General features: G+C 35.6%; 1 protein-coding gene and 1 long non-coding RNA gene across 2 annotated transcripts in view; one reads left to right on the plus strand and one right to left on the minus strand.

The window, feature by feature from the left end:
- Positions 1–1,730: 1,730 nt before the first annotated feature.
- Positions 1,731–14,901, plus strand: part of LOC118742432 — a 71,153-nt gene continuing 57,982 nt past the window's right edge. The window contains exons 1-2 of the long non-coding RNA XR_004993376.1: positions 1,731–2,127; positions 8,671–8,933. This is a non-coding gene — a long non-coding RNA (uncharacterized LOC118742432). The remainder of the gene's footprint in view (positions 2,128–8,670; positions 8,934–14,901) is intronic.
- LOC118742429 (serine protease inhibitor 42Dd) lies at positions 11,375–13,118 on the minus strand. Its single transcript, XM_036474495.1, has 4 exons — positions 12,932–13,118; positions 11,941–12,857; positions 11,636–11,780; positions 11,375–11,577 (listed from the first exon to the last, which is right to left on the minus strand). The coding sequence occupies exons 1-4, from the start codon at positions 12,945–12,947 to the stop codon at positions 11,456–11,458; spliced, it is 1,200 nt and encodes a 399-aa protein (XP_036330388.1). The 5' UTR covers positions 12,948–13,118; the 3' UTR covers positions 11,375–11,455.

Raw genomic sequence — 14,901 nt, forward strand, 5'->3', positions numbered from 1 at the left:
AGAGGGGCTAATACCAATACCATGGAGAAGGGGACAAATAAATTTTTACACGAATAGATCCAAGCTAGACAACAGGGTTGGCTACGGAGTCTTTTCTCCAATGAACGCTGTAATGCTAAGATCAAAGGTTGAACAGGAATAGCAGCTAGCTCCAGTTTCGCGAATATATTGATTTGTTTGCATGTAAAATGGACTTTCGCACGGTGCACAGTGGGGGAAAAAAAGTTTCTGTGGACACATCAATTTTGAGAGCCGAATAATGAACCGATTTAATTTTTTTTAATAAAAGATAATTAAGTTTTGTGTCGAGCTATCCGTGGCCATTGTTTTTAAAATACTTGAAATTAATTTCAAATGCCTGCAATTATTTAAAAAACTATCCATAAACATTTTTCCGTACGATACATTTAATTAAAAAATGTATATAATTTGTTATCTATACTAATAGATATTTTGAAAGCCGTTTATTTCTGTTTGAAAAACTTGAGAACAGCTGTACCGATATTTTTGAAATCTTGAAAATTGCCTCCAGAATCTTCAAAGACGATATTAAAGGAAAAGTTATTTCGATATATCAAGGGAGCATGGCATACATACAAACTGAGTTCAAGACGGTACTTAAGACGGCTAAGCTGGAGATCGGTCAAGTAGTTTTTGAGATACGCCTATCATATAAGTGGGCGGTGCGATTTTCCTAAAATTTCTTCAAAACACCTTTCTTGCTAAAGAGCGATTATGTATATAAATTTTGGATACATATTGATGAACACTTCAGCCACACTGCTCAAAAAATCTGAAATTCCGGTACATACACAAATATAAATTCAAGACCGTAGTTAAGACAGGTCGCCTAAATTCGACAATTTTTATGCGATTACAATAAATGAAGTATCAGTTTATTTAGAAATAGATTTAATTTTAGATAGTACTCTATCTTTTGAAATTATAGAAATTATCGATGGTCACAATTAAAAACATCAGAGAAATATGGGTCTTTCTTGAATCTCCCCGAAAAAAAATCCCATCAAGCCTAGTTCGACAATAAAATATTATATACCATTTTAAAGGCCTATATATCCTCTTCTCAGATCATATTCGATCTTTGAAATCGAGGCAAAAATAGTCATTCAAAAACTCATAAATCTACAAAATCATATTTTCTAGCCTAAGTTGACAGGTCGCGACCTCTTAATGACCTTTAAAAAATCTATAAAAATAAGCAATAATATTTCTCAAAAAAACTAATAAAATAAGGGTCTTGAAATTTCCTAAAAAAGTATTTTCCATGGGCACCCTAATATATATGTGCATTGGTGTTTTGTTTAGTGTTGAATACTTACCGACAAATCTTCAAATTATCACTGTTACAAATATTTTGCATTGTCTAAGCGAATATGATTTTTGGTGATTTCAAAGTTGAAGCACTTGACTTTTTTTGATTCACAAGCAACCGATATTTTATATAAATAAGTGTACTATTTAACATATCATCAGATAATTTGTTATGCATTTTACATTACACACCAGTTACAATTGAAAAGATTCCTCTCATAAATATGGTCACCGTACTTATAGGGAAACTACCCACAATCTGGCATCACTGACCGTAGGTAAGTTTTGTATTTGAGTAGGTGAATGTCCATACCTGTGCAGCTCTCTTAAAGAGAAAAAATTAAATTACGATATCCACAATCGCTCTCGGGGTACTCTCGACTCGGGGAGAGTCTCGACTGATCCAATTGGCGCTGAGTCGACTCCAAGCGCTCACAATTCAAATTGATTTTTGTTTACAGTCCGTTGTTGACTTTCTGACGCGTTCACCGCTACCTGGAGTTCATCACGTTCATTTCGCTTGCGCGAGCAGCGCAGTAGCAGCTGCCGAAGAACGTGACCACGTAGTGCCAACGTAGAGGCAAGTAGTCAGCAGCAGCGATAGAAGTGGTAGTTGACGTTGACGTTGAAGCAGGAGCAACAAGCAGCCAACAACAGTTTGGTGTTTGCAGGGAATGAATTGCTGCACATAACACTACAACATCGCGTCACTGGCGGTTGCGTAGCGCGGATTGTCGCATTCATTTGAACTTTATTTTCAGCTCGTGTTCGTATTTTTACGTCGATAAAAGTGCAGTTGAGTGAAAGATCTACTTGTTCAATTAATTCAGTTATATTACAGAAAGCTACAGTTTGGTGAAAGACCCATCTTACGCGCGCGCACTTCAATGCCCTGACCCGCAAAGTTGGGGGGGATCCGAGTGGAAAAAGGGTTCACGATGTACGCGAGGAGAATGTTGACAAACCGTGATTGGGGAGTGTGTTGCGCAAAAATTGTGAACAAAACCATAGCTTGAATTCAAAAGCAAAAATTACAAAGTGTAAAGATGTGCTACTCAAGTATAAATAACAAAAAAAAAATTACATCGAAGAAAAATATTGTGTTATTCGGTATAAAAAGGTTGTTTCCGCAAATCGCTAAAAAATTGTGCGCACTCCATAGCAATTGCATATCTTTGCGCTGGTGCAGAGATCAATTCGCCGTCAAGTAACTGCCGTCCCTAAATTGGGGCGCTAAGCGTTGCGTTTTCCATTTTCAACGAGTGTCAGCGCGCGCTATCCCCAAATCAACGCGGCGTAATTTTTGACGTTTTCTCAGGTCCTCTCGTCTCCTCTTTACTTTTGTTGTCCTTTCTCTTTCTTTCCGTCTTATGCATCCAACTTCAACACGTAACACCCTGTCAAAAATGAAAATTTCATATGCTCGGCGTTAGCACCGCGTTATTGTGGGATGCTTCATAAAAATTGTATGGGCATGAGGATTTTTGACAGTTGCTTGGCGCTTGACTAGCCAATTTAGGGATGGCGGTAAAGACAAAGGACGCAGCTGTCGGTTGTTTCTACTGCTACTATTGTTGCATGCGCAAAAGGCAAAACATTTTGCAGTTGCGGCAATGCGCGCGCCGGCCGAACCAGCGAGATCCCTTTCGATATGCGCAAATGCACACACGAACAAATAAGGCTGCAGTTATACTCGTTTACCTTCCTGAAAGTTTATACATAAAAACATACATAAGTATATATGTAGGTACATAATACGTATACATGTTTGTAAGTATGTATATCTGCCTTTTTTTTGCACGAGTGCGAAGTTTGCGCTTGCGTGTTGACTTGCACTGCACTACCAACATCGACTCCGACGACAATAATAAACCGTCATTTGCCCAAACCCCAGTAAATGCAACCGTTCGTTCCAGTGTCCTAACTGCATCAACGTGCCCCAGCAGCCAGCCAACAAGCGGCAATCGGCAACAGGCAGCAGCTAACGAAAAGTCCAACGGCAACGCAAGCTACTTAAAAAGCAACAGCCTGCCTCATTATAGGCTTGAAACGCTAAAACAGCAGTACTAAAAAAAAACTAAAAACAGAATCGCACACAAGAATTGCAGCGTTGAAAAGAAATGCCGATAATAATGTAAAAAAAATAATAAATAAAAATAAAAACAAATATGCAGTACATTTTTTATATGTACTTTGAGTGCTGTTCAACTTGCTTGGTAGCATTTTGTGGCGCGCATTTATTTTCAGAAAAATAATTTATAAACCAATGACGGAAAATGAAAAAAAAAAATAATTAAAGTTTTTTGTTAAGAAATTTGTAACTAAGGCATGGAGGATAGATTGTTGGACTCGAAATCTTGAGTAATCAATACGAAATTGAGGCCTCTAAATCAATTGGTCTTGAGTTAGAGCAAAAGCTCCACCGAATATCTAACAAGTTGTGCTAACAGCGTCAACTCTTTCTGTTATAGGCCCGTCCTTTGCGCTCATGATCGTACGCTCTTCCGCTGTTTGGCTCGATCTTATTAGATCATAAGAGTATAATCTTTTTTCATCATCCGATTATTATTTCATGTAGTCCCAAAATAATTGGGTTCATTTTATACTGGTAATAGGGTAAGTTAGGCTAGGTCGAAATTACTGCTGAACTTAGAAGAGGCCAACACTTTTAGGCCCAGTCAGGGGCCCATTGTGATACCACTTGGTTTAAAAACGAATTCGTGGATTCTACGAACCTTAGCAATTGCCGTACACCTGTTTTTGTGCGATAGATAGGGACTGCACAAAAAAAAAAAGCTTTAAAAAAAATCAATAATAGCTAAAAGCGGTGATTTTGCACAAATTTTTGAAGAAACAATTTTTGGTACGATGGCGGGCGATCGCATACAAAAAGTAAAAGCGTTATGAAATAGCGATAAAAGTTCTCCAAAATAATGAATAATTAAACTATACATTTCATTGTAAAAAAATAAAATTTCTTATTTTAAAAAAGATTACATAAAAAATTCCACTTAAGTATAAAATACAGAAAAAAACTTACGAAAAGCGATGTGTAAAAAGAAGCATTAAACAAAATTTTAAATTTTAATTTAAAATATAAATTTACTCTAAAAACTTCGCACTTAAACGGTCCATAATTTCCTAACTTAACAGCTAGTGCAATATGTATTGAAATTGGCTGATGCAACGTATGTGTATGTATGTATGTATGTACAAAGATCCAATGAAAACAAGAATGATGCCAACACCGTTTAAACTGAAGGTTTCGGTATTAATATGCCGCACAAAAGTAGGATCACATAAAACAAAGCACATAAAAACTGGCACAAAAAACCGCATAGAAAAACAGCGCAGAAAAACAGGTTTGACTAAATTCCAATTTTTTAAGCTGTGTTTAGACTACTACCTAAGATATGTACATATGTCCTCTGAGTGGCCCAAAGGCCAATAACATATCACATCTATTGAAAGTGAGAATAAGCTTCGTTGTATTGCAGTAGTCAGTACGTTCCCATCTTGTATCCGCTTCTTAAAGGAAATTTTTCCTTAGTTTTAGTTTGTAAAAAGCGAGCGGCATACCCATCCTCTTCCAGGCAGGTGAAACTGAAATAGAAGTACCCCCTATCGCAAGCTCCTCTGCCTTCTCATTTAGTGGTAGGTCAGTGTGCCCCGATACCCTTAGCAGGAGCAAAGTAAACTGCACGTTAAGTGGTTTGCGGCACCTAGCAACTGTTTCAAGAAGTTATCGTCTCAGGATTAAGCGCTTTAAGGTCCGTCTGGATATCTTTTAGTTTATAAAATTTTGAGGTATTTCGAAGTGTATCAAGTGCAGGGTATACTACTAGTAGTATTTTTTAGTAGCGACGATAGCTAGATTCAGGCTGTCAACGGCTTCTTTTATGGGCACCAATTCGGCTTGGTTAGGTAGACGGAAAGACTTCTCCTCTGTTTTCTAATTTTCCGTGTAGACTCTGACGATATCTGCAGATCCCAGAACTGATTTGGAACACGATTCTCTGCTGTGACTATTGGTACACAGTAGTCCGCAGTGTGACCACATCGAGCCGATTTCCAGCTTTTTAGATTCTGTAGCCTTAAGGCTGCACTTGCAGCATATTGCATCCCCATAATTTCTATGCTTTGATGTTTAGAACGTATCCATTGCTTCAGTAGGTAGTACGGAGAGCACCAGTAATACATTTATTCCCTAACCACTAATCCATAGAGAAGTATGATGAAAAACGATGGTATATAGCCAGTGTACTAGTTTCGGGGGAGACCCCATTTTTGGCTGATTTTTCCCTTGCAGCTTTAAAGTACAACGGTAACCTTCCGCATTTGTTCTTAGGTGTTTTCAATACTGTTAAATTTTGTATCAAGAGTACGAATATACATATTGGTTACCGAAGCTTTGAGAATATTTAAAGTGTATTTTATTAGAGGTTCCACTTTCCCATACCAATAAACGGTCACAAATTGGTAAGATAAGGCAACGCTTCTATCGATTGCGTTTTGTTTGGAGAACGGCGAGAAAGTTGTCATCAACGGAAAGCACTATAGAGCTGTGATTAAGGATTATTTAGTGTCATAATTGATGGAATGGCGGCCTGCGATCGAGCGCAGATTCCGACTAATATCAAAGCCAAGGAAAAAAAAAAACGTTTTTTCTTATAGCGATCGCCAACTAATCGGCACAAAATTCAGATATGTTGGGTTAATTCAAGTAATTCAAGATAACGAAGAAAATATAATCGGAAAAAATTACAAAAAAAAACTTTTTGTTTATAAAATTGTTACATTTAACAATATAAGCGTAAAGATTAACGAAAGAGTTTTTAACCGTCAGATTAAGAAAAAATCTCTAAATAATCACTATGGATTACTTAAGTCATCGAATTGAATGGTTTGAATGAAAATCTGACTGGCTCAACTATTTAAAAATTGCGATTTTTTCTATATTTCAAAAGTCGCCACAAGCTTGCGTCACATCCGAATCTGGGTAACGGGTATACATAATGTGACCAACTATTTCATAGCTCATGGTCCACGCAACACATGAAAGGGCGTTTTCGGAACACTCCGATTATGTAGTGAGAAAGGAGTCAAAATGTTTTTTCGGTTATCTTTTTTTATTTTGTCTGTGATTTGAAAAATAAGTTTTCAATTATGAAGAAACTGATCGTCGTTTCCGAATATTCCTGAAAAGGTAAACCGCACAAACAGCTGTTGACGTTATGGAAGTTGCAAATGCATTTAGGAGTAAACAATAATGCATAATTAATTTTCACTAACTTTAGAACTTTTCAGATGAATTTAATAGAAAATATGCTGGATCTGGGAAAGAATTCCATAGAGCGGGCGCAAAGTGGTTCCAAACCTAAAATGAACTTATGTATTTTAAACAAGATATGTATAATGGTTTTTGAATTACTTTATGATTTTTCCGCTTTTTTTTTATTGAATAATATGTAAATAATTTTTTAATTTAGCGTTTTTTCTATAGATGAAAAAGATGAAAACACTTCAATACTTACTAATTATAAACAAAATTAAGAACATTTTGAATAACCGTGAAGCCTCCTTTTCGGGAGGGACTATTTTTTTGAACAATTTATTTTTTTATTTTCAGTTTTACATACATATATACTATGATTTTAAAATGCTGGAAACCTTAAGAAAATTATTGCTGACGAACTGTTTTAAATAAATGTGGGATTATATCAAACTTCTTTTGCGAGTTAGAGAAGTTCGAAAACAATTACTGTACTTCCGAAAGAAGTGCGGTTGGTCCCATTAGGTATACATCATATTGCCTTTTCGCTTTTAATCCCTAAAATTCAAAAATTTATATACAGATGTAGTTGTTTCGCCTAACGGAGCTGTATAGCAGACCGGTAAAGAGTCCAGGGCCTATCCTTGTACAGGGCCCTTTCTGGCGAGCATATCTGCCACTTCATTGCCCATTAACCCACTGTGTCCCGGTACCCAAATCAGGTATACCCGGTTCCTGGCGGCGATAAGTATTAAAAACAGAAGACAGTTCCACACCAGCTTTGAGGTGACCTTGTGCGCCTTAAGAGCGAGGAGCGCTGCTCTGCTGTCCGAGTGTATGTAGATGTGTTTTTTGGTTGCCAGACATAGTTCAATTTCGTGAACCTCGGCCTGAAAGACCGAATTTACTTGCCCCATGGTTCCCATACTCGAAAGACTCAATTGAGGGAAATTTTATAATTCTATAGGCAATCAGACAATAAATATCTACGGAAACTTTGGGATCAGTATTACAAATCAAATTGCTGAAATATTATGCAGCCAATTCTGAATTTTAACCACATAACTTGAATTAAAATATTTTGTTATGAAAAAATTACGAAGCTGACTCATACTCATAACGCGTTATAACGCACAGACAAAAGTTGAAAATTGCAAATATGTAGTTTTATCGGTGTACTACCAAACATAGTTTCAATGCAATTCTCTGAATTTCTACTTTAATTATCAAATTGGTGTGAAAAAATTCAAAAATCATAAATAAGAAAATATGTACTATAGTATGCATCTAACTATTTAAAATTGTTGTGCATATACCGGTAATAAAATGAAACAGCACTAAATATGTATGTATATAATAAAGTTAAAAGTCTACAATCCGTCACAGTGGGTCGATCGGCACGCTAAACTCTCTCACCGTCACAAACAATGTTGAAGGCAACTCCGGCAACAACACTGCAATACCACTGCTGGAACAACTTTAGCTAATAGTGGCGGTGAGGGTGAAGCTGATATCCGTCGAATTGGCGGTGCGCATTCGCATTCGTTGGTCGCACATAATTTGTGATTTACGTCAGTTGATTATAATCGGCAATAAGCCAGCGAAAAATTACAAAGAAGTCCAGCAACAATTTTCGGAAACTCAAAAAGCAAATATGAAAAACTCATATAAATTCAATTTTTAATTACGAAAGAAACAAACACCTTAATCCGAGAAATCTCAATCAGTGCAGAAATAGTTAGCAACAAGAATTGAAAAAAAATATTGGGTTGGCAAAAAAGTGCTACAAATCACTTGGTATTATAAAGTGTATGTGTGCCGAAATTATAAATTATGGGTCACAAAACTACATATAAACCTACCTACAAGCATACATACAGAAATATTTACCTACGAAACTGTTATATATAATTCCATTGAAGTCATTAGGTTTATTATACCCATATATTTGTGCATGGAAATGTGTCAATGGTGTGACATAATTTTGCATTGCAAATCTGTTGAATAAGCAAATCCGGCGAATAAGAGAATTTTAAGCAATTTTATCTTTTATTACAATTGTGTAGTGCTATAAAAGTGATCTAATGATTGAAGTGATTCATTATACATACATATATATGTATGTACACTAAAAGTAAAAAATATAGCATACAGTGAAGATTGCAAAAAACTAAATATTACATTAAAGTGGAGTGTTTTTATTAAAAAAATACATAATTTGATTTGAATTTCATCGGCAAACATTTATTGCATTCCTTGATACATCAACATACATACATATATACTCAACAATGGATAACAGACCGCAAAAAACTTTGGAGCTAGAAAGGTAAGTCCTCATTAGCTTTAAGAGCTTAACGACCTAATTATACGCTTAAAACAATAAACCAGAGAGTATTAGTAAATAAAATTTCGGCAAAAAAATTAAAACTTTGGAAAAGTTCCCGAAACGTTTGACTTTTGCATGAATCTTTTAATTTTAGTTCTGAACAGCAAACCAAAAGTTCCCGTCGACACATGTGCCGTTGGAAATGTTACGCTGGGCACAATTATTGATTTTTTGGCGAACATATCTTTAACGGCCTCTATTTTAAAATGTGTGGTCATTAAATTTGTATAGCCTACTTTTTTCGTAAGGCTAGTAGTTTAAGAATAAATTCCATTAACAAAATTGTAATGAGAAAAGGAAAAAAATATACATATAACATGAGGGATATAACGGGTTAATATGTTTAAAACCACTATTTGCTATTAAATTTACTTTAAGCCTCTGATTACACCAATGTCCAAAATTTATTTGAAATGCCAGCAATAACTTTAAACTGGAAATGTGCTTAAGAGCACCTTTTATAATAAAGAATGGAAACCCTTTTGAAAATATTTTAGATATACAGGTTACTTAACCAAATTACAATATTCAATTCAACTTTTTAATTAAATTGAGTTTGAATTTCTAAAATAAAATTCGAACCCATTTTCAAAATAAATTGTTTTTGAACTTCTTGTACATATTTGGGACCCACATTGTTGCAATATTTTATTTAACGTATTTATTAATGGATTTAAACTTTTGAAAACGCGATAAGTTAATCCAGGCTATAAGTAGCCCACCTGTATGCCAAATTTTAATGAGCAACTAACACACACACACACACACAATTTAGCTATTAGCTAAGTGGTCAAAGCCTAAAAATAAAAAAAAAAAAACAAATAAAACCGAATTTTGTTTGTTCACATATTTGTTCTTCATTTATTGAGCGTTATTTTTTCTCTCAAAAATAAAAATTTACTTTTGAGTTTTTTTTTTGGCAGATCGAAAAACTTAAAACGCCTCACTTCACCTAAACTCACCACACTTCAACTCATCTCAACTCACCCTAACTCAGTTCACCTTGGCCACCTCCCCGTCTAAACATTTCAGAAAACACTCGGTTATTTTGCATGTGTTAGTACTGCAACAGAGATTCTTAGTAAACTTTACAGTCCCAGCTGCACTTGACCCTTAACTGGCTCTGGTCCACTTCGATGCTTCAAACAGCCTCACTTTGCTAGCCCGTAATCCAGTTCGCTACTATGAATACCACAGTGTCCTGGTACTCACATACATATGCATATACATATGTGCTTGTATGTTTCAGCAATCGAAAATTAGCGATTTTTTTTAATCATTGCATAATCGTTATTCTTGGATTTTTAATTTACCGATCGTTCTTCATCTTTATTTATGATTCTTATTTTTTCGATCATATTGTAGCCGTTATTTTCAGATTTAATTTTTTAGATCATACCAAATTTAAATCGGTTATAAAATTGCAGTCTCTAAGACAACGGTCAAAAATTATAAAAAAAAAACAAATAAAAAAAAACGATTAGAGATGACCAAAAAAATAAGAATCACATAATTACGATTAAATTATGATTTTCATCATAAAAATCATAACGGTCCCTGGTATGTTGATATATGTAAGCTCAAGCTTATTTAATTTTACAGCGAAGTTTTGTCACTATATACATACCAGGATAATTTTTGAAGAATTTCATCGGTTTTTTAAGTCTTTATTGCAGCTTGACTGTCACTGAAGACTATTACAATAAAAGAACGTTGTCACCATAGTTTTTTTAATAATAATTTGTCCTCGTATTCGTATTTCGCTAACCCCTTAGGAGCTCATTTTTTTATATTTCGGCTTACACAATTTTGGGGATGAAATACCTTGTTTGTAACAAACTAAAACTAAGTTCCCACGGGCACTTCCAATTACGATATTTTCTTCTCAAGTACTGTGATGAATTACGCCGTGTACACTGCAAATTCTTAATTCGTTTGACAGTCTATTGTTTTTCCCCTTCGTTTCTTTCCGTTCTGTGTTTTGATTTTTTTTATACCTCTTGCGCTGCCAGCTGAGCTCGATAACATTCCGATTAAAATTAGAAACGGCAGAGAATCGTACGCATGGTAATTGGATCTGAATTACCTATAAATGATGCAATTCGCTCCCAGAATTGTGTATGGCGAATTTCGTAAGGCAATTGGAAAGCGAAACAAACAAAAAATAAAACAAATTTAATTTCATTGACAATAAGTTTTAAAAATTTTACTTATCCTAATAACTTCCATGAGAAGTCCTTAAGACCAAAAATAACTCAGCTTTTATCTCTAAAAAGGCAAATCACATATGTACTTAGCCAGCTTTCTGATTTCTGTTCCGACCCACAAGGCATTTCTCTGCCATTTGATATTAGGAACGTTTAAAATAGATAGATTCCAAGAAAATTTGTACGTCAAATTTATTTATTGGCTTTCAAAGTACGCTTCTTAAATTTAAGTTTTGTCTTTCTCATCTTACCAAATTAAACATTATAGGTGACATGACCTAGGAAAATAATTGAGTCGTCGTGTTTAATAGCAAACACAAATGGATGATCCACTTCAAAAGATTTTGGACGCGAGAACGTCAAAAAGCTCTTTAAACCTGCAAGTTTGCGGTATGTTGAATTAAAATACTCATTTATTAAATAAATAAAACCTACCTCCAGATTCCAGTGATGGCACTGAACCATCTTCTGTTACTTCCACATAAGCTTTATGGTTAGCGCTATTGATGTAGTGACTGACGAACATGCGATACATGTGACCGAAATCACCTTGGCGAGTAAACATAGTTGACACACCGAGCTGAAAACATAAACATTATATGTAACTGTAAACGTTAACTGAACTCTTGATAATTCAAACCAACGATTACTGCAAGAATAATTTCACACAACAAAGTTTTTTTGTATAAGTCCTTCTGTATTGTTATCTTTAAATTGCGCTCATATGTATTCTCACTCACCTTACTGAATGGCTCTTCCAGTTTAACTCCAAATTCAAAACCGAATTTCGGTAGACGCACCTCCACCTTCTGAGAGTTCAATCGACTATCTACGAGCGCCACCAAATTCTTGCCCACCAAACGCTGCACCAGACTGGACAAACCGTTCATTTGGTTTGGCAGAAGCACAAGCATAGAGTATTCAATACTCTGGTACGGCAACTCAATCACCTTCGCATCCAGCTCATTCACTTCACCGTAGCGGAAATTATTCACCGTCCACATCATATCCACATTCACTGAACGTCGACCGCCGGACGAAAATTCGCGTCGCTCAGTCTTGTCTGGCTTGAAAGCGTTCAACCAAGGCGCACTGTACGCAATTCCATTCACCAACACACCCTCGGTGAGATCGTTCAACTGTTGTGGCTGTAGAATATTGGTGACTTTGTTTAGAGTCTTTTGCTCCACCTCTTTGTTGATACGCTCAGCGGTACGCTTATTGTAGGGCGGATGGAAATCGGCTGTTTCGAGGTCAGAGTCAAAGCTGCGACGTGCGACATCCCTAAAATTTGCTTTGAACTCCAAATTTTCATTTATGTAGATTTTGTTGAACAAACGTAGATTGTTGCTGCGGGTGAAAGTATTTTGAAAGGCGCTAAAACGACGTACCACATCATCAGAATTAGCTGAGCCGAGGCGAATGCCTGCCTGCATTTCTGTCGCAGTGCGGCCTTTGGCACCGTAGAAGGCCAAGGCCATAGCGGTTTGTATGGCTGCAGGTGAGATAACAACATTTTCAGCCAAATGATCCAGCGCGACGGCTTGATAGATATCGGATGCGAAGAGATTGCGTTCAGTTGCATCACCTTGGCTACTTACAGTGGCGGTATAAGTATAGGGGAGGTTAGCACCCAGCGTGGCCAGTAAGGCAAATACTATAAAGATGTTTTGTGGTAAAGTTTTGGCTTTGATTTGTAGTTTTGAAAACGGGCGATTTTTTTTTACTTACATAATAGCGGTTTCATGCTGTGCGTGTTCGAATTGAAGATTCGCTTAGGCTCTGAACTGTTGATACGCTAAGTTACGACTAAATGCTTAGCACACAATTTTTCCTTGCTCTACTGACGCATATTTTTAATTCGCCAAAGAATTAGACCGCCGACGATCGCCTTCCAGCTTGAGAAATTGAAATTGTACACTGAGGGAAATATTGCGCAGATTGGAACTAAATGGGGAAAAGCTGCAAACTAGTACGGAATATGAAAATGTATGTAAGTATATAAATACTTACCTACACAACGATATAGAAAAAAGAAAATTTGATAAATACATATATTCATAATATTCATAATGTTTTTGAGTTAAATATTTTCGTTATTTTTCTATAAGAATATTATCCAAGCTTTATCATATAAATTTAAAATTTTAAGACAATTTAACAAATTTTTTTATCAAAACTTCTAAATCTCAATCTTTAGAACATTTTTGGGTACGCAGTTTTTAGCCAATACAATTTTAGTGTAAACAAGTGCGAGTTTCAAACGGCTTAAAAATCCCGTTGATATTTGAGATTTTTTTTTAATGACGGATTATTGCACTTTTTTCCATATAAAAATGAATTTCTTGCGAGAAACAATGGGGGAGAAAAAATCAACGCCAGTTTTTGTAAATTGCACTTGCTATATAAAAAAAAACGCCAAGGCGGTCTCCAAAAAATTCTCAACGCGATTTTTTAGTCGGTTGAAACTTGCACTTGATTAGACTTAAATGGTTTGGCTATAAAACTGCATACCCAAAAATGTTCTAAATATTCGGATTAAAAAAAAAAAATCATCTCGAAAAACATTACGAATATTTAAAAAAAATCATCCCGTGGTAACTGTACTTGTGTACCAAAAAATTAAGGCCCTTATTATGAGTTGCATTCGATTTTCGATCTTCCTGGTTATCGAAGGTGAAATTCACATCTTAGCTATGCGACCGTGTCAAAATTTTCGATGAGTATCGAATTTTCTGTCAAACAGAATTTTGCTTTCGATGCTGTAGCGAAATTTTGAAAAATGTATGATCTTGGGTTGAGTTTTTTACCTTTTGGCGGCTAGACACTAATTTTCAAAAAATTTTTATTGATTTCATGCAGGTCCAACGTCATGAATACCTGAACACAAACTCGAAAGGCTGGTTTCACTTATGAAAGAAAATCCCAATACTCAGTTGGCACGATCTCTGAGAACAAAATCGTAGAGCTATTGATAGTTTTAAAATATTTTAGATAGACTTGGCTCGAGAGCATTGCTGCAGCTGGACAACAAGTCTACAAACACCTCTTTAGACAGTCGGGGGCTTTCCGAAAGACTACACTTAAACATTTTCTCCTGACCTGAGCTCTCATCCTCTGACGAATCGCCGACACAGAACTCCGTTGTACTAATTTTTACAAAGTTTTCATAAACTCGCTTTCTTTTTCGTTTTAGTTAATTGAATATAAGCACATTCATTTGCCAACATTTTTTATAAATTTGTTCTACTTGCATATTTAGCACTACCATTAAGTTTTTCGCAGTGTAGTCTCTCTCCATGGCACAGATAAGTATGTATGTATATACATATGTACAAAATATTTGCCTATTTACGAAATTAATTATCAACTCAGTCTAAGTAAGCGAAGGAAAGCTTGTATATGAGTTTCTTAAGTTGCGTTGTGTACTTTGTCTATAGTTAGTACAATTTTCTCCTAAAGAAAAACTGAGAAGTAAACAAGTACACTCGTACATTCACTTGCACAAATGTAGCCTCATTTTTTGTATTATTAAAATCAACCTCTAATTTAATTTGCTGTATATCAATGAGAAGCCTCTTGACCCACGTATTTTTGTATTCCCCAGCTGATAATGAAATTTGTAACTGTGACTCTGAAAAGGTATATTTAGTACAGTGAACATACGATAATTGGAACTGGAGTATTTGTTCTACTGAATG

Source organism: Rhagoletis pomonella, unplaced genomic scaffold (genome assembly GCF_013731165.1).
Source record: "Rhagoletis pomonella isolate Grant_MI unplaced genomic scaffold, Rhpom_1.0 Rhpom_scaffold_00007, whole genome shotgun sequence".
Lineage (NCBI taxonomy): Eukaryota > Metazoa > Arthropoda > Insecta > Diptera > Tephritidae > Rhagoletis > Rhagoletis pomonella.